Here is a 27,433-nt window from a genome sequence, read left to right as displayed (position 1 = left end):
TGGCTCCACCACTGAAGGCAGCAGGGCTCAGGCAGGCTCAGGCTTCGGTCCTCCATCCTGGGGTCATGTAGTAATTTTTGTTGTCTGAAGGGGGTCACTGTGCAATGAAGTTTGAGAACCCCTGCACTAGCTCTTACACCAAAGAAAACGTTGGTAGCCAGTTCTATAGTAAACTAAGTAAAGGTTTATTAGCTAAGAAAAGGAAATGAGAGTTATTGAGAGGTTAAAGAAGGTAAAATATATGCACAAGTGAGTCACAGTTTGTAATTCCAAATGCTGGAAGTTATGTAGTAAACTACCAGTTTCTCAAAAGTCTTTTCAAGGTACCCAGATTACCTCTGGGGATCTCCGCTTTGTATCAGGTACACTTCCCTGTAAGAGTCCAATCAGTCCAGAGATGCAGGATCTTTCCTTGAATCCATACTTAGAGCTTCTCACTGAAAACAAGCTGACAGTCACTACCCGCATGGGCTTTTCCTTTGTTGATGGAGTGAGGAATGAATTTTGAGTCTTTGACCTCTGGTCATCACATATGATGACCACTTGCTTCGAAATTAGCACTTTTCTGTTAAAGTTCTTTATTTGCATTCCACAAGGCTTCTTTCTTGTTTGATGGGTTATTTAGTTACAGGGGTGTATACAATGTAAATATTTGCTACTGTGTTATAACGGGGATACAGATAACTGAAAACAATGCAAGTAACATCCCACTAGTTTTCATGAAGTTTAAACACCAAATACACTCTTATACCTTTAACAATCACTTCGATCTATATACTAATACACAAGTGAATTTGCCTGGGGCTGGCATGAGCTGGCACTTGGTCTGCCAGTGTCACACTGACTCATGACTTTTGAAAGAGTTGGAATTAGCAATACTGCTAATACAGCAGGGGGTCTCTTATGTCTATAATCTCCACATTGCTCTCAGCCAATTGGCAAGGACAGCTCCTGTCTTGGAGAAAAGAGTATTGTGGCGATACTCCCCAACTGTGCTTTACATTCAGACCTGACAGTGTGAGCAATACTGACCAGGGAAGCAACACGTTCGTTGGGAGTATGGGGTCCTGGATCCCCAAGTTCACCTTTTGCTTTGTTGGGTCATGCAAGCCTCGTAATTTAATAACTGCGAATATAATAGAACTGACCAGCACCCTTTTAAATAATTTCTATTGTCAATATCTCATGTGGCATTGATCAAACAGTTAAAAAATATTTTATCCCTCCAAAACAGAATTGGTGAACTTTTTGAGAATTAAAACATGGTTGAAAGCAGTATGTATGTATTGGGGGTGGGGAGTTATACATTGTTTTTCAAAGATTTCTTATTCTTATAATTTTATTTCTACATCATTTTCTCTGCCCATCCCTTCTTTTTATTTTTATTTTTTTAAACAGATGAAACATGTAAAAGAGAGGCTTGGTGAAAATGTACAAGAAGAGGTGCTTCTGCTGTGTCTTGGTATCACTTCAGGAGTCGGCCGATTGATCTTCGGCAGAGTTGCAGATTATATTCCTGGTGCAAAAAAAGTTTATTTACAGGTACAGCTTCTGCATGATGATTCAGTAGACTAACTGTCAGCTTTGTGTACTTTTTATTATTTTGCTAGTTAATATTTTTGGCAATAAGATCTGAGCTGGTGATTAGAGCTATGCAAAACCATTCATTTTCATTTAAAATGTACAGTATGTGTGCAATGAAAGTCACAAATGAAGTGCACGTTTGCTGCTACTAACAAATGCAAATTTTTGCTGCAGGAAAATTACAGACTTTCCCTATTGAGAAATGCAATTTTCATGAGAAATTTCAGAGAAAAACTGCTTCTTTTTCTGTGTAATAGCAACTTTTGTGCATTCCAAAACTGACTTTCAATTTCATTTGGAAAAATGGGAAGCAAAATGACTGATTTTTGCCTTCCTGAAACCAATATTGTTCACTAGTTTCACCAGCATATTTTTGAGTACAACTCTAGTGGCGACACGTGAAGTCGTGTGCCCCTCATAATAACTTGTGTGATTGCATGCAACCTTACTTTTTTGAGGCAAATGTCACTGTTTTTGGTATGATATCTTCCTGCTGTATGCATTACTTTTCCTCTGAGTTAGAGAGCATTTCAAAGCAGGCAGCTTGTCTGCCCTGCCAACTAGAAGAGGGCACTATACTTACAGGAAAATGCATTTGTCTAGATACACAATAGAAAATTACCTAGAAAATGTTATGTGATTCCTTTTTATTTAAAACAGCTTTTAATGTCACATACACATGTAATGTAAATGTATCTTGACAAATGATACTCAATCTTGGGAAAACATGCAAGACTCAGGTTTTTTAGCACAGTGTATTCTTAGTAGTAGCTGAAAGCTCATACTGTTGGACAGGTGTAATTCATAAAGACTTGAATGATTTTTTTTTTAAAGACAAAAATGGCCGAGAACTTAAACATTGGATGGTAATAGACCACGAATCCCAATGATGATTGAACCTGGAGATATTCTAAACAAGAAGATCTCCCAGCCATGCTTGTAGGTGTTTCTCCATCACTTCACACTCTCTGCTGACATTTTAGGCCTCAGAATAACATTCCAGACTTCAGAATGATATTCCTGGAATCCTTTTATATAGATTAAACCATTCAGACCCTTGAGAGTTTGGTTTGCAAGGGAGTTTATGAACTACACCCTACAATTTGATCTGCAGGAACTGGAAGTGAACAAAATTCCTTTTAAGTTTTTTAAATTCAAACCTTTAGGCAGAATGTATATGCCGTTACCAATACCAGGGTCCTCCAGGACTAAGTGCATGAGTCTCTAAAGCTTAGAACTCCTTTTTACCTTCGTTTTTGAAGGAGAAGGGGCTCGTAATCTACCTCACTCTTTCCTCCTAGAGGCAGGTGGCCATAGATCCCATGCTGTTTGGAGGTTTTAAGTGGCCACTTTCTTCCCAGTAGCGTGCTCAGGGGGCAGAAATTATGGGAACGGATGTCTTTGTGAGCCCTTTGATGAAGGTTTCTGAGGGAACAGGATGTGCTAAGGACCTCTGCTTTTAATAGCGAGAAAACTCTTCTGTTGCCAGCTGGTTCTGTTAAGCTGAAGTTTAGAGACATACTGTAATCTATTTAGCATAGTAGCTAGAGAACTGTCTTGGGGTTCCCTAACAACTACATGCTAGAAAATACACCCTATAATACCTAGGATATGGATGCTAGAGAAGGGTTTCCTAGTGATACTGCACTAAAGAGTCAACTAGTGTCATTTGGCAGCAAGTTATGTTTTCCCTATTCCTTAATGTCCTGTTCCCATGCTAATAAGACCTTGTGAGTGTTAGATATCTACCTTAAAGACCCTGATGGAGGAAGTGGCTGTTTGTCATCCCCCAAAACCCCCAGGAAGTGGCAAAAGGAGCCACTTGGCCCATGCAGAAAGGACAAGGAAGTGCATTTCTGTCCCTCAAGCCTACAAAGACACCTAAATTTGGGAAGAGAGTGGAGGCTCACAGGTTTCCCAGCTGTGCAAACAATTTTGTTTCGTATTCATGAACATATTTTGTGAAAGCCTTGGAAAATATGAGTAGGTTTGAGGTTTAATGCAAATATTTTGCACAGGTCTAGTTCTGAAGGGTTTTTAGGTAGTATTAACTACTTCAAAAAAGAATGGGAAGAGAAACTTATTCAGAAATAACAAGAGAGACATTTAATGGATTTTAATTGCACTGCATTCAATGGACAGTGCTGCTGTGGAAGACTGCCTTTTTGTAGATGGACAAATCTTCATTACCATGGCTATGTACGTTTACTCACATTTAAGAGATTCAAATGGGGAGGATGAAAGAACACTGAACATACATTTGGACTGATTTATAACCTACTGTAACACTTAGTAGATTTTATTATTGCTATGACCAATTGCAAATAGGCAGAAAAGAGAAGTTGCACGTAGTTTAAAAGGCACCACAATCTTATCTCTTCGTCTGATAGTTGTCAAACTTGCAATAATACTCATTAAGTTCTGTAGCCGCATCATTTACTTTGAAGCATCAGTTGTTGCTCCAAGATTTCCTTTTCTGTAGATGGCTAGGGTAAAACTCTGACATTCTCTTCCAGGACATAGATTTTACTAATTAAATAACTACGAATCTTCTGTTTCAACTAATTTAAAGAGAGGACACATGTGTGCTCTCTCTGTCTTATTAAGGCAGTCTCCTGCATCTGTCTCTTCTGCCTCAAAGCAGCACTTTTAAGAGGTGAAGTGAGTATTCACCATCTCTCCAAAGTGGTATGCTAGTTTTTGAAACAGTCCACCAGTAAATTCAGCATTCCTTCATCCTTCACATTTGTATCTCTTAATTGAGAGAGTAGATGTGGATAATCATGGTAATTGAGATTTCTTTGACTACAAAAAGACAGGCAGTATTTTACAACAGTATTATCCACAATGTGTTCAATGTGCCAGTATCTAACATCTTCAGCAACTCTAGTTATGAATTAAATGGTTGACTAATGCAACTAGATATCTACTTTCCGCTAAGATTCTACCATCTTGTAGTGAAATGATTTACAAGGATTCTCCTTTGCAAATTTTTAGCTATCTGCTACATTTTCTTTATCCTTCTTTAGGAAGTCGCTTTGTTTTGTAGAAGTTTGCTTCCTAAACAAGTAGTTTGGTTACATGACAATGCCACCTGAATCTTTTAGCCTATCAGGGTTAGTGTTTTATTTTCGCTTCTGCTTTAACTACAGCAAGCAAAATGAACTTGAGTATAACCCTAACTGTAAGATCAACCAGTGTGTGTTTAAGGTTTTGTTTTTTATTTTGTTTTATTTGGGGGTGGGTGGGGGGGAACACATGGAACTTGAGGTCTATTCTGGGTAGTGGGAGACAAAAAGAAGAGATATAAAGCTTTCTGAATCTATCTTTCCTCCATTTCTTATCATATTTTGTGTTTCTCAGCCTTTTACTGTTTAACTATTAAATGTCACAGATAAGATGGATTAATCTTTGTCTATACTTGAATGATTGGTTAATCTTAACTTTGTCTAAAATGGTCACCATCACTTTGTCTAAAATGGTCACTCGGCCATGATTGTATCTCCTAGAGTGGTGATCTAGTACTAGAATTTGTCTTTGATAGCCAGACCTATTTTTGCCACTGTTTTAGTTAAACCTGCTGAAAAACAAGTCTAATTGAAGCAGTGGCAAAAATTAATCTGGCCAGCAATGTCTTGTCTACACTTTGGCTCCCAAGAGTTCTGCAGAAATGGCCTTAGAACAAGTGGGAATTCTTTTCTAAATTTCCCTAGTGTAAACACTGCCTGGGACATAACAGGATTGGGAAATCCTCCCCCCTGAAAAACTCTTTCCTCTGTTCTGGCATTCCTATGAAAAGTACTGATCTCTGCAGATAATTCGCAACACTGTGATTCCCTGAATATGCCACATCATGTTACAATGCCTGAAAGAGGTTTATACTCTTGGTGGAATTATGCACCACTGCTCAATGCAGAATTTCCACAGGAATTAATGTTCTGTGCAAAATTTCCTTTCCCTCCCACACAAATGGTTGCAGAGCTGTTAGCTGCTGCTAGGGCTGCTGGACCTGGCAGAGCCCAGCTCCCCAGCTTGCAAATAGAAGACACTGCCAGGATAGGGAGGAGGAGCTGGATAGTTCCCAGCAGCTGCAGTTTTTTTTTTTAAATGTTGGTGTACATGGAAACTGAGTTATCCATCATTACTGTGGAGTAAGTAGAAGAAACTTTGGCAGGAAGCAAGGAACTGTTTTGTGATTTTTTTATTTTTTTTGGGGGTGGGGATTATACAATAAAAATAGGCAGCCAATTTAATTGCTCATAGTTATGAAGCCTGCATTTACTCCCTATTTTAGAACTCTCCATTGATTTGATGTGATTTTTTTTTACCTTTTTGACATTGTCTAGGTGATATCATTCTTCTTAATTGGCCTGATGTCCATGATGATTCCACTGTGCAATTCCTTGGGAAGTCTCATTGCTGTCTGCCTCTTCATGGGTCTGTTTGATGGCTGCTTCATTTGTATCATGGCTCCTATTGCCTTTGAGCTAGTTGGTGCACAGGATGTCTCCCAGGCCATAGGATTCCTGTTAGGACTCATGTCAGTACCTATGATAGTTGGTCCACCCATTGCAGGTAAATGTTGGGACAGTCTGTAGTCTGTATCTAACATAGATCTATTTACATTAAATTTGATTTTTCAAATATTCATTTTCTAAATTCAAGATGAGATACAAGCTTTTAAGATGAGACAAATGCTGAAGGTTAGTTGTGTGCCATTTTGTTTGCTCTGAAATGTACAGTAGAGTATCTTCTTTCCCTGGATTATTGATTTACCTTTAGTTTCCTACTTTACTTTTGTCCTTGAATTCTTATTTGTCCTTGGTATCTTCAAACACATAGGTATAACAGTTTGCCCTCCCAAAAGGAAACACAGGCTTTCAGATTGGATTTCATGATCCGATATTTTCCCCATTTCTGAGTGTACAAGCCATAACCTGTAATCCTCCGATCATATGTGCAACCAACTTAGACTGCTACTACACTGCACACCATTGGCAGCAGCATGTAGGTATGTATAACTACCTGCTGCAGTGAAAGACAGGCTCCATCCACATTGTGATGTGTAGCTATATGTGTCAGTGAAAGGCTTTGTCGGGGGGAAGCCGTGGGGAAAGGTTTTGCAGTAGGGAACTGCCAGAATCTTTCCCTGCTGCCTCCCGCTGCCAGAATCTTTCCCTTCTGCTGGAGTCTTTCATTGTGACGGGGAAAGGCTCCGGCCAGGGGCGGCTCTAGCCATTTCGCCGCCCCAAGCACGGCGGCACACCACTGGGAGCACTCTGCCGGTCGCTGGTCCCGCGGCTCCGGTGGACCTCCCACAGACGTGCCTGCGGAGGGTCCACCGGAGCCGCCTGCCGCCCTCCCGGCGACTGGCAGAGCGCCCCCCGCGGCATGCCGCCCCAAGCGTGCTGGGGCCTGGAGCCGCCCCTGGCTCCGGCAATGGGCAGGTAGTGGGTAACTACCCTGCTAAAAATATCATTGTAGACAGGAGGAGGCACTGCTTGGATGAGTAGGATACATAGTCAAAGAGTTCAGGCGTGGCCTTATTGTACCCACCTAAGCTGTGCCTCACACTGCTGTTTATACCTGTGCTAGAGGGGCATGTTATGTGTGTACTGTACACACCGCTGAAAGGAGGGTGCAACGTAGACATACTTTTAGAGACTATAGGCAATGTTCACTGTTTTCCGAAATTTCCACATGCGTATGTGAGGAGAGAGGCTGCAGTTCACTTAGTTGCTTCTTAAAAACAAAAGTATTGGTTCCAAAGGATATGTCTACACTGCAATAAAATACTCACAACTGGCCCATGTCAACTGACATGGGCCAGCTGCAGGTGTTTTACTGCAGTGTAGACATATCCAAAGAGTCCAGTTCCTGGGTAGTAGAATGGTTGGCATAACACACATCCTTGCAGATGGGGTTTTAAAGTTTGTGTGTGGTATAAAAAGGGTAATGTTGTTTAGGTTGTATAGGTCTAAAAGGAACACAAGTTCCCCAGAAAAATAAAATGTTATATTGCTTCTTTTTATACAGTCTTTAGCATTCATGCATTTTGCTTGCACTCAATCTGATTGGGGCCTTTGTATGTTACCATAAAATAAATATATAATAATAATTAAAAGGGATGACTAGTAGGATGTAATTTAATTGAGAACTGTTGTAGGATAATAATAAATCTTTAAACTAGACTAAATTAAAATTTTGCTCAAATTACTTTAATCAAACTATCATTGATATTTAGGGCATGTCTACACTTACCTCTGGAGCGATCGATCCAGCGGGGCTCGATTTATCGCGTCTAGTGAAGACACGATAAATCAACGCTGAGCTCTCTCCCGTTGACTCCGGTACTCCACCGGAGTGAGAAGCTTAAGCGGAGTCGACAGGGGAGCATCAGCAGTCGACCTACCGGGGTGTCTTCACTGCAGTAAGTAGCTCTAAGTCCGTCAACTTCAGCTACGCTATTTTTGTAGCTGAAGTTGCGTGACTTAGACTGACTTAGCTCACCGTCCTCCCACCCCCCGTGTAGACCAGGCCTTATGTGGCCCACTAACATCATTCTATTACTACATAAGCAGCAAAGAGTCCTGTGGCACCTTATAGACTAACAGAAGTTTTGGAGCATGAGCTTTCGTGGGTGAATACCCACTTCGTCGGATGCATGTAGTGGAAATTTCCAGGGGCAGGTATATATATGCAAGCAAGAAGCAGGCTAGAGATAACGAGGTTAGTTCAATCAAGGAGGATGAGGCCCTCTTCTAGCAGCTGAGGTGTGAAAACCAAGGGAGAGAAACTGGTTTTGTAGTTGGCAAGCCATTCACAGTCTTTGTTTAATCCTGAGCTGATGGTGTCAAATTTGCAGATGAACTGAAGCGCAGGAGTTTCTCTTTGGAGTCTGGTCCTGAAGTTTTTTTGCTGCAGGATGGCCACCTTAAGATCTGCTATTTTGTGGCCAGGGAGGTTGAAGTGTTCTCCTACAGGTTTTTGTATATTGCCATTCCTAATATCTGATTTGTGTCCTTTTATCCTTTTCCGTAGAGACTGTCCAGTTTGGCCGATGTACATAGCAGAGGGGCATTGCTGGCATATGATGGCGTATATTACATTGGTGGACGTGCAGGTGAATGAACCGGTGATGGTGTGGCTGATCTGGTTAGGTCCTGTGATGGTGTCGCTGGTGTAGATATGTGGGCAGAGTTGGCATCGAGGTCTGTTGCATGGATTGGTTCCTGAGTTAGAGTTACTATGGTGTAGTCTCCAGTCTCCACTGGCCATCACATACAGTCCCCAGCTAAAACCCCTCTAACGCATCATCAGGGATCTACAACCCATCCTGGACAATGATCCCACACTTTCACAGGCCTTGGGTGGCAGGCCAGTCCTCGCCCACAGACAACCTGCCAACCTGAAGCATATTCTCACCAGTAACTGCACACCGCACCGTAGTAACTCTAGCTCAGGAACCAATCCATGCAACAAACCTCGATGCCAACTCTGCCCACATATCTACACCAGCGACACCATCACAGGACCTAACCAGATCAGCCACACCATCACCGGTTCATTCACCTGCACATCCACCAATGTAATATACGCCATCATATGCCAGCAATTGAACTAACCTCGTTATCTCTAGCCTGCTTCTTGCTTGCATATATATATCTGCCCCTGGAAATTTCCACTACATGCATCCGACAAAGTGGGTATTCACCCATGAAAGCTCATGCTCCAAAACGTCTGTTAGTCTATAAGGTGCCAAGGACTCTTTGCTGCTTTTACAGATCCAGACTAACACGGCTACCCCTCTGATACTATTACTACATATGTTTTTTAAATCTTTGCCTGGGTTAATAATTTGTTTACATTTATGACAGAAATGACATTAATTGTAGTGCATGATACCTCATTCTAAGGCCAAAAGAAGCCAAATATGATTTTACACTTGGACATATTTTTCAAGATTAAAATGTTAGTTTTTGTTCAGTAAAATGTACTAATAAACAAAATGTTTGTTATACTTTTTAATATTCACTTTTATAATTTCAGCATTTATTTGTTTCTTTGTGAAAGTAAAGATTATGACTTTTAGGGTGAAGGTTTTCTCCCTAGAGAGAAGTCAACTTATTTTAATATCTCTATTTCTAAATTATGACCCATTAAGGGAGTAAAGCAGGACAACAAACTTCAATGTTTTTCCTGTGATACACAATATGAACATGACAATCTTTGGGAAAGGGTTTGTAGCTCAGAAGGCACATGGTTCCCAGGTTTAGCGTAGGAGCAAACAGATAGCCCAGAAGAAAAAAATTATCCTGTTACTTAAGGCACTGAGCTGCAGGAGACCTAGAATCTTGTCCTGTGATCTGTCGCAGATATCCTATATGATGATGGGCAAGTCACTTAAACCAGAACTTGGAGAATTTCTAGTGGGCTCCCACAGCAATTGATTTTCAGCCAAAGGTTGTTTAATATTTTTATGTCTGGAAGAAAATATAAAATCACTGTTGATAGTTTGCAGATGAGCTGCCAAATAATGACAAAGGCAGTGGTACAGACTGATCTGGATTGCTTGGTAAATTGAGTGCAATCAAATGCATATTAATCTAGCCAAATGCAAACAATACATCTAGGAACAAAGAATTTAGGCAATATTTACATAATTGGAGGAGTATACCTTAGAAAGCATTGACTATGACAAGGATCACGGGGTCATTGCTGAAAACCAGCTGATTGTGAGCTCCAAATGTGGTGCTCTGCTGACCTGATCTTTGGATGGAACAGTATGGAAATACTGAGTGGCAGTAGGAGCGGGGATATTAACTCTTTACGTGGCATTGGTTATACCACTGCTGAAATAATGTATCCAGGTCTGGTGTGAACACTTTAATGGGATGTTGACTAGTTGGAGAGGATTCACAAAAGAGCCACAAGCGTGATTTGTCATCTGGAAAGCACACTTTAGAAAGCGAGACTATGAAGGAGTGCAATCTCTTTAGCATATGTAATGTAATGTTTAAGAGCCAGTTTGATCAAAGGCTGTTATTACCTGCAGAGGGAGACAATATCTTATTTAATTTATCAGACAAAGACATAACAAGATTCAGTGGCTAGAAGTTTAAATCAAAAGTTCAAAATGGAAATAAGATGTAGGGTTTTAACAGTGAGGGTAATTAACCATTAGAACAGATTTTCAAGGGTAAATTCATCACTTGGAGTCTTTAAATCAAGACTGGATCTTGTTTTAAAATATATGCCCTAGTTCAGCCACCCATTATTGGACTAGATAAATAAATCATTAGGTAAAACTGTATACCTCTGCTATGCTAGAGGCCGGACAAGATGATCATAAATAGTTCTAGCCTTAAAGTCTCTGAATCTATGAATAAGCATGCTTTGAATAAAACCGCAGCAGCTACATTACATATTAGTGATAATTCTCTATTTCCCCAGGTATACTGCGTGACTACCTAGGTACTTATGATGTAGCATTTTACCTGGCTGGAGTTCCCCCCATGATTGGAGGAATTATATTATCTTTCATCCCATGGGTTCACGAAAAGAAGAAGCCAAAAGAGAAAGAAAAAGCTGTTGATGAAGAAACAACTAAGAAAATGCTGGAAAATGAAAGCACTTCAGCCTCAGGCACAGCAGAAAAGCCCAGTAAAGAATCTGAATCTAATATTTGATGCTTTATCTTTCCACTGGACTAAATTCATGTTTACAGGAGCTAGATAAGAATTCTGGCTTTGAGTTGAAAATAGCATATTATTTTTAATGGAACGTGTGCTCAGATTGCAGAACAAAACTTCTAAGACCTAAGAATCTTCTGTACCACTGAGTAGCTTTCTTAGGTCTAGACTTAGGTTTCCTGAGTCTAGTTTTAATCCATATTTTTATGGCATTTGAGGTTTTATAGTAATCAGTGTGCACCTGCTAGTGATTCTGCGTTTAAAGAGATTATTGTTCTAATCTATCAGAGCATGCTTCTGGAAGTGTGAAAGCTGTTTAGTTTGATTCATTGACTCTTCCAGGATGGTGTCAATAATTTTAGTCCTTTTAGTAGAGGCAAATTCTTGTGTTGTTTTCCTGGAATTTCTAGTACCTCTTATGACTGACATTTTTGTTTTAATTTCTTATGCCATTTTAACACTTTTTAAAATTCTGTATTATGAATGGTCATCTTTTTTTTGATCCTCTAAACTCTAATCCTTGCTGAAATTATCTTGCTTTGGGAGCTAAATTATTTAACAGATCCTCAGTTTTACTTTCTCTTAATACTCCAACCTGTTCCATTTGCTTAAACCTACTCTGGACCACTTTTATGTTTATTTCTCAGTAGCCTGAATATAGAACATTTTAGGATAAGTTTGTGATAATAAATATATTAAACACTCAAAAAGTGAAGGGTATGAACTCACACAAGCATATAAATTCAGAATTAAGGCAGTTAAACCATTATTACGTCATCCTTTGTCCCCAGTGCTACAGTGAATATACAATAGTTCTTTTTCAGGTAAACGTCAGAATAGCTTAGTCTTATGAAGTGCAATACTTGGGTACCATACCATGAGATAGACAAAGCCTGAATTCTGAATTTCTGTGTTTTTTTTCAGGATTTGACTCTTCAAAAAACAACAACAAAGACATCTTTAAGGGATACATTTTAAGTGTGCAATAAGATAATTGTTCATACCAATAAATGGAAATATATTATACATAAGAGCTATTAAAGCAACATTAAACAAATTGGGAAGAGATTTTGCACTAAGTGAATATGCAGCTTTATTATGGGTCTTTAAAATTTTGCACGTGATACAACTCCATCTTTTCAAGAAATTGTAGAGAAACTCTTTGCATGCACGATTACTTATCCTTAACATAACTTTTATTACTTGTGTACTCCTAGGTATTATATATAGTTTGTCAAACCCATACTTCTGGAACACCTATTTTTCTGAAAGTTATTTTTAAAAAATCTAAACGAAACAGAGTGCTTTTCAGTTTATCATGATTACGTTTGCAAATACGTTGTCTCTGTTTGGATTTGCATTGACAATGCAATGAAACACTTAAATAGATATGCATTACCCAGGCACACTCATTGCCATCTATTTTAGTTTTCCTGTGTTAGGTGTGCCTTAACAAACAAGCTATTAAGTGTTACCTGTTGAAAAAGTTACAAAAAAATTCAGTTGAAAGTAATTACATAAGCATCCTAATTATTAAGAGCCAGATTTTGTAACCCTTATTCACAATTGCTTAGTATTATTGATTCATTTCAGTTTCTACTCAACATGAGCAAGGCTGTCAGAATCTGGCATTCAAATGAGAAATGGTAAAGTGATATTTATACCCCTTGGGACAGATTTTCAGGAATGCCTAAGAAATTTAAGACTCTAAATGGGACTTGGGCTCCTAAATCTCTCACGTACTTCTGAAAATCTCCTTTAATTGTAAGTAATGTTGCTAGTTCAAATTCCTACGATTCTTTCATAACAGAAATTACATTAGCAATCACATTATTCTTGTTCTTGTGTTTCCTTCCAGGCAATATTGTTCAATATTGCATATTATAATTACAATACACACTGATAATGCATAGAAACCTATGTGGAAACCATTGTATTCATTTCAGTTGACTTTGAAATGAAAAATTAATATTTATCACAGTGCTGACAGTTTCAAAAATTGACACAAAAGTGGGGTAATGGTAAATAATGCTAAAGAGTGATCCAAATCACTCTGCAAAGTGGGCTCATTTGAAAAAACATGTTTTAATATAAGCAAACGCAAGGTCATACATCTAGGAACAAAGAATATGTGTCACTATTACAGGATGAGAACTGCATTTTGGAAAGTAATTACTCTGAAAAGGACTTGAGAGTTGTGATGAACTGAATGTGAGAAGTGGTGATTAAGAGCTAAAATAGTCATGGAATGTATAAATGGGAATATTGAGTAAAAATAGGGAGGTGGCATTAGTTATGTGGATAGCATTAGATTGCTCATTGTTGGAATGCTGTATCCAATTCCGGTGTTCACATTTAAAAAAGAATGTTGAAAAATGGGAAAAGCTACGTAGATAGGCATGGAATCAATTTCTTTTGAAAGCTTATCCAATCTCTGGCAAGATAAACAATAGCAATCTTCTCCTTTTCACATGTATTCACTGTTGTACATGATCTGGGCATACGGATTTTGAAATTCCCAACCAAGATTCTGGATATCAGACAGCCAAGGCACTCAGTACTTGAATGTTGTAGCTTTGGCTTATAGAAATCGGTTTGCTCATTAGGCACTCAAATACTATGGTATAAGAATCTAATTGTAATAGACGTATGGCTTTGGTTCCAGAATCAAGCACAGGATGTATGCAATGGAAGGTAGAAGAACATTTTCAAAAGCAAATTTTTGTCTGAACATCCAGTAGTTGAGGAAATTTAATTTAGATCCTTATTTTTTAATAATGATATAAGTATAGCACCATTATAATTCCATAATTTTATTAGGTAAACTTGTCTGACATTTTCAATATGCCTTTTATTCTTATATATGAAAGGTGTCAAAACATTTTTAAGAATTTCAGAATTGTGCATAGTAATCTTAGGGTATGTCTACACTACCCGCTGGATCAGCTGGTAGTGATTGATCTATCGGGGGTCATAGAGTCATAGAACTTCAGGGTTGGAAAGGACCTCAGGAGGTCATCTAATCCAACCCCCTGCTCAAAGCAGGACCAATCCCCAGATAGATTTTTGCCCCAAATCCCTAAATGGCCCCCTCAAGGATTGAAGTCACAACCCTGGGTTTAGCAGGCCAATGCTCAAACCACTGAGCTATCCCTCCCCCTAGTATAGATGCAATTAAATCAATCCCTGATCGCTCTGCCGTCGACTCTGGTACTCCACCTCTGTGAGAGGTGGAAGCGGAGTTGACGGGGGAGTGGTGGCAGTCAATCCCGCACCATGAGGATGCGAGGTAAGTCGATCTAAGATAAGTCGATTTCAGCTACGCTATTGTTGTAGCTGAAGTTGCGTATCTTGCATCGATCCCCCCCAGTGTAGACCAGGGCTTAGACTGACTATATTTTATACTACTGTGCATGTTAATATTGAAGACACCGACAAGTGGTTGAATGTCTTTGTAAACATCGTATTTTGTATATTATTTTGACACCAGTTAACATTCATATTCCTAGCATTAACTCCATGCTTTCTAAATCTGATTAGTTAGAAACATAAGGATTGAATGTCTCTTGTTATTCATGGTGCTAAAATAATTGTAATCAAAATCTCAATTACTCAGAATAAAGTAGTGTAACTGTAGTTCATAAGTGGCCCTATTTAGTATCATCGGTATCATTGTAGACCACCTTATGTTTTCATATGATATACTCCTGTCTCATATGTTTGCATTTGTGTATAGAAAAAAAAATTATTGCTTAATTACCTATTTACAGTAGTATTCTGATTAGATATGCTCCATTTAACTTGGATTTATATTTAATTTCAAATTAATACATGGTGCAGCCTGACTCACTTTAATCCCACTGGATAAATTTTAAAATCACCTGAATGGTTTAGGAGCCTAAGTCATTGACTTTCACTTAGGCACTTTTTGTTTTACCCACTATCAATATTTTCCCTCCTATGATTTAATAGGGTTTTACAAAACATACTAGTTATATGATGGAAAGGTTATATGTAAAAAAGAGACAAGTAAAATTAGACTAGGGGAGACACTGTTGTAAACTAGCAAATTATGATGGAATAACCTTCCCTAACATTTTTAGGATTTCTGCACATTTTGATGCATAAAGTAAAGCTGCTGATAAACTGTCAAAGTACTGTTTAAGTTTATCACCCAACCAGTACTTTAATCTTGGCTGGCTTTGGCAATACAAAAGAGAAAGTATTTTCTCATGAATAACTTTTAAAAAATCATAGAAATTAATTTAGGCCTTTCCTCAGTATTAGAGATATAAATTTTCCCCATAACAAACACTGCTCTTGAAGGTAATAAAAGGAAAAACCAATTCTGCATTCATGCTGGCGTTGTCACCTGGACTGAAGGAATCTTCCTGTTTTCCCAGCCTGATAGCAACCTAGTCTCCAAGTGTAAAATTTTCAAAAGTGCAATGGGACATAGGCTCCTAAATCACTAGGCACGTTTTTGAATTTTTTACTGTCTTCTTTTAAAACTCCCAGGCAGTGAGACATTAATCAAAGCAGCACTCTCAACTCACATGTACCAGGTGAAGTGGGATTATTACCATTGATGCACCAAGTGCTGACACAAGGTTTCATTGGCATTGCCAGATCCTCTCTATTTCCAATTAGGGGAAGACAAATTAACTGGACCCTTTCCCCCTACCTCCCACCTCAATCACACTGATAGGGTTGGTGGAAGATTAACATGAATTAATGATTACTACCATCACATGGGATGAGAAATGCCCCTTAACGGCATTCAGTAGCAGTACAAACAAGGTACTGTGAATATAACAATTCCATGTCTTTGTCCCCAGTTATGGTCCATAATCCAAGCTTTTATTTTAAAAAATTGTTTCTTCTACTTATGATTACGAAGAGAACACTGTAGATGTGAACTGAGTGTAAACCAAAGTAGTATTGTCTTCCTGACTGTGCAGATGACCTGAAACAATAATTCTAAGCAATGTGAACTGCCCCATGTATCTCAGTGATTTTGAAGCCTATTACCATTTCAGTGTCAGCATTTCCTCCATTTCACTGAAATATCTAGCTAATTTTCTTATACACAGTCCTGAACTACATGATGCCAAAAGCCCCAACTATTCCATACCCAGATGCCAAATCTCCATCTTCTGCCTTTCAGTTTCTAAGACGCAGCTTATACATTATGGATACAAAAATCTCTAGCATACTGAAAAACGATAGTGTGGGGACAATGTACATTTTAATATCAAAATAATTAGCAGGGGATAATCTTCTGATCATGATAATCATCATATTTAATTTATTTTAACATCTCCATTTTTAATTTAAATGAAGGTGCTGCAGAATTTCCAGTCTGCGGCAGAGTCCAAACACTTTGCTGTTAAGTAGATTTTATTCTGTTTGCTTGGGTTTGTTTCATTCCTTTTCAGAGAAAAGCCTCAAACCTTTTGATACCAAAGAGCATTTCTCTTCTCCATTTTTGGGGAGGGGTCTGGGGAAGAGAGTCTTTTTTCTTTTTGACACATTGTAGAATTTCAGATGCTCATGTCCCATACCCCAAGCCTGTGGATTGGCAGTGACTGTGAGTACCAGAAGTGTGAGCATCATGAACATGAATTGTGCTGAGGCTCTTCAGTAGTGCATTTATCATGAATTTGAATAATTCCTGTGTAAGTAACCATTGGTAGAGGCTGATGCTTTCTGGTACAATATAGTGCAAACTACAAATTGTGATGCATGTTTCTGAAACTTTGACCAGACTTCCTCATATCTGTGTCTTGAAATATCCTTTAAACTAAATCCCAGCCACTAAACATTGCACATCCATATGCTTTGGCTTAATGCTATAAATTCAGCCTATCCCTCCTAATGCACAGATGCATGGTAAACTCTGGAATAGTCCCTGTCCAATATTTTGACATTATAACCCAGTTACATAAAGAAAGAACATAGAAGTTTATTTAGCTTTGTATTCAACCAAAGATCTGTAAAATATTAAAGATATCTTATTTTAAATAGCTTATGCAATTTCAACTCATGTATATTTATAAAAAAAAATTAAATCTATTTTTCAATATTGCTGTGGGCAGTACTGCTTTCAGTAGTTATGTATGAGATTGCTTAATGACAACTGCTAAACTTAAACAAATGCAAAACAAATTTCACTCTTTTTACAATATAAAAATATTGTACTACTAGACAGTTGTAAAATTGGAAAACCATTGAAAATTACAGTTTCTATGTATATTATCAATTATGGACTATATCATAAATATTGGTACAGTGTGCTAGAAGTTTAAAAAGGGACGAACCTAAAAGATAGTTGTATACCCTTTGGAACAGCAGGACAGAAATGAGTAGTCTTGGCAGAGCTGTGTGGTAAAGCCTGTACAGTGTCTAATCACATCAGGCCTGGCTCAAAGCCAGCACTCAGGTCCCTCATTTTAATGGTAACCAATTTCATGCAAAACTACATAAAATACTTAATTTTTGTTAAAGTTCAACAGAAGATAAAATGAAAATAAATAAGTTCCCCAAATGCAAGAAACCCAGGAAACCTCCTACTTGTATCATTTCCCTTGTATTTCTTTCAGTAAGTCATTTTTGTAGTTGAATTTATCATGCAAGCTAATTAACAAGAAGGTTAATACGTAGGCTTCTAATAAAATATAATTTGTTTTGTACATGATTTTTAACAATTAGATTAATCCCTTTATGTAAAGCGTTAATTGTCACATTTTCCTATAACTATTCAAAAATAAGCTGCAGAAATCTGATGTTTAGGTCTTCTGATGTAACATCTATCAAAAAGGTCTGGGCAAACTGGTGGTGAACAGCCAGATTTAAATGTCATTTTATCTCGTATTTGCTATAGCTAAACATGTTCTTTCTTGTTTATATGCATTCATTCCCTCAGACCATCCCAAACTGGGGCTGTAAAAACGAGTTGCTTAGCCTCTTTGGAAGCACGATTATGTTGCTAGAGTCCAGAACTACATCCACTTGCTATTCTATCCCAGCACAGACTTCTGCAGTGAGCAACTCAGAGGGTTACAAAATATATGTAGATCCCAGTGAATGCTTTTCCTCATGATAGCATTAAAAAAAAAAAAAGCCCTCTCTGAAAGCCTGATTCTGAAACCCTTTTACTCCATTCAGTAGTACCTTACTCCACAAGCAGTCCCATAGTACTCAGTGGGAGTAACATGGACAGTGCTAGGCCCTGAGTGAGTGGCTAGCTGTTTACTTCTGTCCATAGCATAAATAAAACCTAGTTTTAAATAGAAGGCGTGCAAGCAAAAACATTAGATACATTTTGTGCATGTTGTAGTGCTTGAATGATGCTTGGAATTCGAACTAGCACAGTAACTAAATAATTTCTGCATGGTGTCAAATATCAGGGGGTAGCCATGTTAGTCTGTATCCACAAAACAACAAGGAGTCCGGTGGCACCTTTAAAGACTAACAGCTTTATTTGGGCATAAGCTTTCGTGGGTAAAAAACCCATTTCTTCAGATGCATGGAGTGAAAATTACAGATGCAGGCATTATTATACTGACACAGAAAGCTTATGCCCAAATAAAGCTGTTAGTCTTTAAGGTGCCACCAGACTCCTTGTTGTTTTTTTAAATAATTTTTGCCTTATTGATAATTGTGGTTTCAAAATCATTTTTTAAAAGGCCTGCCAACCACTTTTGGCAATGATTGAAAAGTGTGTGAGAGTAAACTCAGCCAGCAGTCATTATCATAATGATTTGTTTATTTGGAAAGGTCTGCCAGTTAACTCAAGTAGCAATGAAACACAATGTTAGTGCCACTTGAACCTATTGCTTCCATCAGCAAGAAATCAGTGAAAATATACCGTACTTTGCAGAAACACTTGCCTAGACTTACATGGTTAGTGCATTTCTCTATGTGCTAGATAAGGGCTACTGTATTCAGCCTTCAAAAAATGCTTCTAAATTGCACATTTGAATTTCAGTATTTTTGCAATCAAGCAAGACACATTTCATGGTTAAACATACTAATATTCAGCATATACACAGAAGGATCCTTCATCAATGACTTCCACTGGGATCTTCCAGAACGCTTAACATTCCTTTTAGGGATGACTACTGGATCTGAATCTATCAAAATTAGATGTTGGAAAATCTCTTTCCCCTAGAAAGAAAGGAGATGTAGTAGTCAGATGCTGAAAAAATGAATGTCTGCTGACTTTATTACTGAACAGAAAAAAGTTAGTAGAAGTTAATATTTATTTTTATTTACCTATGATTGGTCATGTTCTTCACCAGAGGCTCTAACTGGCCAATTATTAAGAGGGACATAGTCAAATATATTTTAATAATTTAGTAATATTTTTGTACTTTTACTATTTTTTGAATACTGCTTAGAATATTGAAAGTTATATTGCTTCCCCTACTAGCTTAATATTTCTCCTTTGTATTCCCGTTCCCAGTTAATGAAATATAAGCAGACATGGAAATAGGTGATTTCGTCTTTTTGATGGAAACATTGTTGATGTCAGCAAGTTTTAAGGAAAAGGGATTGTGAATTAACAGTGCTGTTTCTCCCGATGCAGAACCAGAACAAAAAACTTTATGCAGGTCAGGGATTTTTTTAAATTAATTTTTAATTTTTCAGCAACAAAAATAGCAGATTAAAAATAGACTCCTCAGAGGTCTTTTACCTTCTATAAGAATTTTGAAATACATTGTGTCAAATTTTGGGCATGAACATGAGCATCCACTTAAATCCTTTGTGACTTATGTCAACACTAATCTTGATAAACTCTCTTCCATTGTTTACATAAAAAGTAATTGAAAAAATGAGACTATTATAGCTTTAGTAAGTAAATGTGTATAAGTTTCTTAGCAACCCAACTGTTGATCGAAAGATACTCTTTGCTAGTGCATTGACAAAAATGTCAATCTGATTTTATTAATTTCTTTGCCGAATTTATTTTTTATATGAAAATGTTTATGCACATAAACAATGCCAAAATAATGAATTCCAAGAAAGCCTTTAGTAAGCATCATGTAAATCAAAACTCAGGGCTACAGAATAATTTTTTTTAGTCAAAGAATGTGAAATTATACCTTTGCTATGTTATAGTTTTAAGTGCTTTTGCTATTTTTACATAACATTTTGGATAGGTTCCCCCCTAAATTTTCAAAAGTGTTCACATCTAGGCCCATAAATGCAATGGCCAAAATTCTGAAAATCTGGCAACTTTATTTAGGTGCTTGTGACATGAGCGCTTTTGAAAATCTAGCTCTGTCTCCATCATTAAATCATTTAATATCTTATGAACTTAAACCAGTTAAAGTACTTAGTGTTAAAACTGCATACGTGTATACACATATGCTAACTGCATGTATAAGACCATGGAGGTAAGGTCAAAATCTTTTGATAAACTGTTAATCTTTTCTTCCCTCCATGCATATGGGCACCTCTCATCATTTGTGAGTGAAATTTATGTGTACCTGGAAGGATGAATGGACCCTTTAAAAATCAAACAACCTTAATTTGAAGATACTTCCATTTTTAAATGAAACTGTCAAAGTCTTGGGATAAAATTTTGTCTTGTTTAAGCATCTGTATACTATGAACTGTCAGGTGTACATCTCCAGTATATGTAAAAATTTATTTTAATATTTCTTTAGCATGTATCCAAAAGGGTACATCTGCTATAAAACAAATTGATAATATTACTGAATAGGACAATGGCTTTGGTTTTATTTTCAGCATAAACTAGCATAACACTGAAGTCGTAGTGGCTATCAGAGGCATGAACATTTTGATATTTTATCTGAGAACTGAGTTATTCCTTTATTTCTTTTCTATCCTCAAAAATTAGAAAGGAAAATATGTTTGTTTTGAGCGAGCACGTGTACATTCAGAGCATGATGTATACCCAAACTCTCTGGCTCTGCTTTTCTTTCTCCAGAATATGAAGGTACTGGCAGAAATGTTTAAATGTAGATTTCTGTGCTGAGTGATATCACTGCTCTTGATCTTACTTGGTATTTTAGAATTTTCCTCTTTACATTTTAGTGCATTTTATTAAGTTTTTAAGGCCATGATTCTTACGTTATCCATTTTGTAATATGCAATTGAATGTAGAAGAAATAAATCACTTCAGCAAAATGAACTGTTTTAACCATTTTGGGTTGACAGACTCCTACAATGAAAAAATGTGAAACCTCTCATCCGAAAAAATTGCAATAAATTTTTTAATGCAAACTGCATACACTTGTGTGGTTATATATGTCTATATTTAAAATTCGTCAAAAAATGAAATTCAAATAGAAGAATAATACTCTACACAAGAAGCATAAAGTGGTAATTTAAAACTGAACACAGCATACTGAACTATAGTCTTATAGAGGGAGGGTAGCATATCCTGAGTACAACACTGATCCAAAGAATGTCATTGGCTCATCATTTCATAAGTTCAGAATCAAAGTCAAAACTGCTGGGGGCGAGGGTGGGTGCTCTAATCACTTGAATATGGAGTTATACCCTCTTTCTCTCCCTCTGGTAGGTAGCCTCTGAGCACGCTTGCCAGATCAGGCCCTGCATGCAAGTTAGGCATCTGAATGCCTATCTTCTCCCTATTTGTGAATCACTCAGGGGATTAGGTGGGAGATAGGTGTCTGGATTCCTAAAATGAAGCAGCAGTCTGCATGCTCAGAGGCAGAAACATAGGCACCAAGGGAACTTTTAACCAGAAAACAGGCACGGAGTTTTGGCGCCTACCAGTTCAGCAGGAGTTTTGTGGGTCACAGTGGAGCCGAAACTGGGACCTAGGGGCCCAAGTCTGGAGTTTGGGCACCTAAATCTATTTTGTGGATCTGGGCCATAAAGTTGAAATGATCTGACTAAAACGTTCCTTCCCCCTCAGCTTACACTCTGCTGACTTGTCATATTTCCCTAGTTCTCCAGTTTCCACAAGTTTTCCATCTTAGAATGGATGTGGATTTTAAATGTAAAAACAAAACAACAACAAATCAACAACAAAAAAACCTGTCTGGCTTTTACACAATATAGAGAAAGAAACAAGTGCACACCTAACTTTATTTTTCCTTTCTAGGTCACCTTTAATAGAAAAGTTTGTTAACCATGCCATATGGCACCCATCCCCACGCAAAGCATTCCATACTTTTCCTCCTGACTCGGAATGTGAATAGCAATAGCATGACTATGCTGTAACCTTTATGCAATCTAATAACTTCTTGTCTGAACTGATATTTTTTCCTCCCTTTATAGTCAGCATACTGCTAGCAGATAAGCAGAGCATTTTCTATGATCTTGGGACTCCTTGACCCAATCCTGCAGCCATTGAAGCGAATGGGAGTTTTGCTATTGTCTTCAGTAGGATGAAGATTTGCCTCTGACTGTACTAGTCCAATGTATATATAAATTGTAGCATGATCAGAAACGGTAACTGGGAATATTTATGAAATTATGTAAACATATGGGAAATAAAGTGTGTGAATAATATTAATGAAGATACAATGGATGTAATTCTTATGTCAGAGAATGTCCCTTAATCGTAGGTATAAAAAAGTATTCCTCAACTTTTATTATTATTTTTTTCTTTAGTTCCCTTTAGGATATATAACTGAGAAAGGAGAATGGCACAAACCCTGCCAGAATAGGATTCTTAAACATTAAAGAACAGAGTAAAATATGCTAATTATAAATACCATGTTACCAGTGGTCAGATAGGTAACCTAGAAAGGTAAAATGTGTTCTAATTAGAATACCTATCCCTGTGGCATGGGACATGTGACACCCTGGCACCCCAATATTCACCACTGTCATGTAATTAGGATATGTTTTGTACAAAGTATGTCTTGTGAGGTATCATTCTAAAAGTCTTGATCTGCTAGATGTTAATATCTCGTTGGATTTGATGCGCTATCATCGTATGTGAAGTTATGATGTTTGGATTATATGTGTTACTGAAACATGTTGTGAGGTTGAAAACACCCACAAGCAGCCTTTTAGATACAACAGTGAAAAGGCCAAACAACGTTAATGGCTTATTGAGGAAATGCACACAAGCACAAGGAGGAGTCCTTGTGGCACCTTAGAGACTAGCATTTATTTGGGCATAAACTTTCGTGGGCTAGTATCCACTTGATCAGATGCATGGATTGGAAAATACAGTAAGCAGGTATAAATATACACCACATGAAAAGATGGGAGTTGTCTTACCAAGTGGTGGGTCAGTGCTAATGAGGCAATTCAGTTAGGGAGATTGTGGCCCATTCCAAACAGCTGACAAGAAAGGGTGAATATCAACAGAGGGAAAATTAATTTTTGGAGTGACCCAGCCACTCCTAATCTTTATTCAGGCCTAATTTGATGGTATCAAATTTGCAAATTAATTCCAGTTCTGCAGTTTCTGGCTGAAGTCTGGTTTTGAAATTTTTTTGTTGAAGAATGGTGACTTTTAAGTCTGTTATTGAGTGTCCAGGGAAATTGAAGTGCTCTCCTACTGGTTTTTGAATGTAACAATGCTTGATGTCTGATTTGTATCCATTTATTATTTTGCGTAGAGACTGTTCAGTTTGGCCATTGTACATGGCAGAGGGGCATGATGGCATATATCACATTGGTAGATGTGCTGGTGAACCTTGGGAAACAGGCCAGTCCTCACTTACACACAGCCCCCCAACCTCAATACTCACCAGTAACTACACACCACAAAACAGAAACACTAACTCAGGAACTAACCACTGCAACAAACCCCGTTGCCAACTCTGTCTGCATATCTATTCAAGGGACACCATCATAGGATCTAATCACATGAGCCACACCATCAAGGGCTCGTTCACCTGCACATCTACCAATGTGATATATGCCATCATGTTCCAGCAATGCCCCTCTGCCTCTAACCCAAATCTCTCTTGATGCAGATTAACTCCCTTACTTCTTGTCCTAGCTTCAGAAGACAAGGAGAACAACTGGTCACTGCCCTCTTTGTAACAGCCCTTATCATATTTGAAGCCTGTTACCTAATCCTCCTTCAGCCGTCTTTTGTCAAGATTAAATGTGACAAGTTTTTCCATCTTTCCTTATAGGTCTGGTTTTCAAAACCTTTTATAATTTTTCTTGCTCTTCTCTGGACTCTCTACAATTTGTCCATACCTTTTTTTTAAATTTATTTTTTAAAGCATGGCACCTGGAACAGTGGTGAGGAGAGATGGACAATTACCTCCTGTCTTACCTATGATGTTTCTTTTAATACACCCCAGAATGATTAGCCCTTTTTGCAACTGCATCGCATTGTTGACTCATATATTCAATTTGTGATCCACCCAGATACTTTTCAGCAATACTACTGCCTACCTGGCTATTTCCCATTTTGAGACTGTGCATTTGATTCCCCCTTCCTAAGTTTAGTACTTTGCACTTGTTTTTATTGAATTTCATCTTGTTAATTTCAGACCAATTCTCTAATTTGTCAAGGCTATTTGTTTGAAATTTTAATCCTGTCCTCTAAAGTGCTTGCAACCCCTCCGAGCTTGGTGCCGTCTGCAGATTTTATAAGCATACTGTCCACTCCATTCTCCAAGTCATTAATGAAAATACTGAAAAGTACCAGAACAAGGACGGACCCTAGCGGAACCCCACTATCTATGCTAGTTTGACAGCAACCTATTGATAACTCCTCTTTGATTACAGTCTTTCAACCAGTTGTGCATCCACCTTGTCGTACATTCATCTAGGCCACATTTCCCTAGTTTGCTTATGAGGACGTCATGTGGGACTATGTCAAAAGTCTTACTGAAATCAAGATATATCATGTCTATTGCTTCCTCCCTATCCATTAGACCAGTAATCTAGAAGAAAGAGAGCAAATGTGGAACTCTCACTGTAGGAGAGAAGGCTGGCCAGGGCCAGACTTTGCCTAGCAAATTTCTTGGAGGAAAAGGAAGAGTTTGTTTATGTTGCTTCATTCTTGTTTTGAACTTTGAGTGCCTGGAAGGGGTAGAACTGTAAATTACCAAACTGGAGAGTTAAGTCTGTGCAACACAGAATACAGTGGAGGTTGGGTGAAGCAGTGAAGACCAGCAAGGAAACAAGCTGTGTGGCTGCTGCACAACATAATGCCAGAAATGGGGTGCTCTGGTAAGAACATGCTATAAAACTTGGTGGAGAATATGGGCAGGCAATTGGCTACTGGAATTGAGGGGAAATTGAAGGCAGTGAGTATTGACTGATGTTGCACCCAGTTTGGGTAACTTGGAAAGATGGAGGAGGTGACATGCCTGCTGGTGATGATGCAGCGGCAGCAAGAACAGCAGCAACACACTCAGACCCTGCTCCTGTAATTGATGGAAAGCCTGCAGAAACAGCAAGCAGCACAATGTACTGCTCAGCAGTGGTGGTAGGAGGCCCAGCAACAGGAGTGGTTGTGGAAGCGGCTGGTCTGAAAAGCTCTGGGGACTTCAGCTGGTATTGGAGAGAGTAGTTCAAGCTGGCTGGTCCCCAGACTGGTAATGTTGGAGCCAGAGAATGACCAGGAGGCCTTCCTCTGTATCTTTGAATGAATGGTCAGTGCATTGGGAAGAGTCTACTTAGGTGGCTTTGATGGGTGAGGCACAGGCAGTCTACTGAGTGGTGAGCAACAAGCAGGTAAACTCATAGCCTGTGGTGAAGGCTGATCTCTTGGATAGACTGAAACTGTCTCTGAAGCATACCAGCACCATTTCTGGGATGAACTCTTCCCATGGAGAGCATAACCACAGGTAGTTGCTCAGAGATTATGGGACCTCGCTGCCTGGTAGTTATGCCCAGAGACTAGTTCCATAGAGAAAATCACAGACCAGGTGGTTCTAGACCAGTTCTTGAAGGCTCTACTGATGGGAGCCTACAGCTGAGGAAGGCAAGCCCAACCTGCCTTGGCAGGTGAGGCTGTTGAATGGGAAAAGCCTATTTTGAGGCCAAAGGAGCTGAATGATGTGGCAGACTGAGTGATTCACTCTGGAAGAGGGGCTACCCCAGTCTGGGGCATCACAGGGAAGCTCTCAAATAGAGACGGTCCAAAGTAGCCCAAACAGGGGGATGCACAGAAGCTACCCAGGACCCTGGTGAGTCCCACACTCGGGGGGCAGGCGAGAAGTCCAGTAGTGTGCTTCAGATGAAGTACACCTGGGGATATTAGGTGAGAATACCAGATAATGGAGTGTGATTACCTGGGTGGTTGTTACAGCCAAATTTTTGTCCTGGGTCCTCCCTGAATGGCATTGGGACCTAGCCATATGTGACACTGCTTGGGCTGGGAGGTGGAAAGCCTTGTGGACTGAGGTTGTGGGCACACTATTGTCCAGGAAAATGAGGTTTTGGTGGAGAATATGGATTGGCATGTCCCTGTACACTGCCTGGTGTACGTTTTATTGACATGGGTCTATCTCAAAGAAGGGGTTGAGCAGAAGGTACAGAGCTGGAGAGGTTGGTTACATGTCAGGATAGTAAAGGATCTTCTGTGGCTGGTGATGTTTCAGTGGCTAGAGTAAACCCACCCAATGAACCTAACAGTGCAGTACTGCATTATGTGGGAAATCTGCTGGGCTCCAGCTGGTTATCAGCTTAAGCCCTGGAACCCAAAGACTGATTGCTTGAAGGGAAAGTTAAAATCTCTGTAACTGCAATAAAGTATCTGGGTTACTCCCTTCTAGGATAAATTTGTTAGTCTTATAAGATAAAAAGGTCAATGGACCAAGGATTTCCCAGAGGTATAAAGAAAAATCATAGATCGTGAGGCAGCCCTCCATGTTACCGCTGAGGTCCCTCTTTCCTATTGTAATAGGCTTCCTCAGAAGTCATGCTACCATTAGGTAGCCACTTGTATCCTAACAGCGTCCTTTGCCCCATCCCTGCAGTGTGGATGGCCAGGAGAGTGGGTACTATACAACACACACACACACAGAGGAATTAATGGTGATAGCATTTAACTCTAATTCTGAAGGAATTCTGGTCCATGGATTAGAACAATTTACCTCTCTTGCCGCTCTTAAATTGACTGCTCTAGCTAAAATAGTACAGGTCTGTGCTGTAGATTTAAAGTTCCTCCTGGGTTCAAGACTGCTGACGGCTCATGCACAGGGAGGAGGGCAATGTAGTCCTGTATG

General features: G+C 38.8%; 1 protein-coding gene across 1 annotated transcript in view; it reads left to right on the top strand.

The window, feature by feature from the left end:
- SLC16A10 (solute carrier family 16 member 10) overlaps window positions 1–14,302 on the top strand; it is a 185,913-nt gene extending 171,611 nt beyond the window's left edge. Inside the window, exons 4-7 of the mRNA XM_039532466.1 lie at window positions 1,399–1,542; window positions 5,931–6,159; window positions 11,038–11,247; window positions 12,201–14,302. Coding sequence (XP_039388400.1) covers window positions 1,399–1,542; window positions 5,931–6,159; window positions 11,038–11,247; window positions 12,201–12,265 — 648 coding nt within the window. The 3' untranslated portion in view covers window positions 12,266–14,302. The remainder of the gene's footprint in view (window positions 1–1,398; window positions 1,543–5,930; window positions 6,160–11,037; window positions 11,248–12,200) is intronic.
- The last annotated feature ends 13,131 nt before the right edge of the window (window positions 14,303–27,433 follow it).

The sequence above is a fragment of the Mauremys reevesii genome, linkage group 3 (genome assembly GCF_016161935.1).
Source record: "Mauremys reevesii isolate NIE-2019 linkage group 3, ASM1616193v1, whole genome shotgun sequence".
Lineage (NCBI taxonomy): Eukaryota > Metazoa > Chordata > Testudines > Geoemydidae > Mauremys > Mauremys reevesii.
This window is presented reverse-complemented; position numbering and strand designations above follow the sequence as displayed.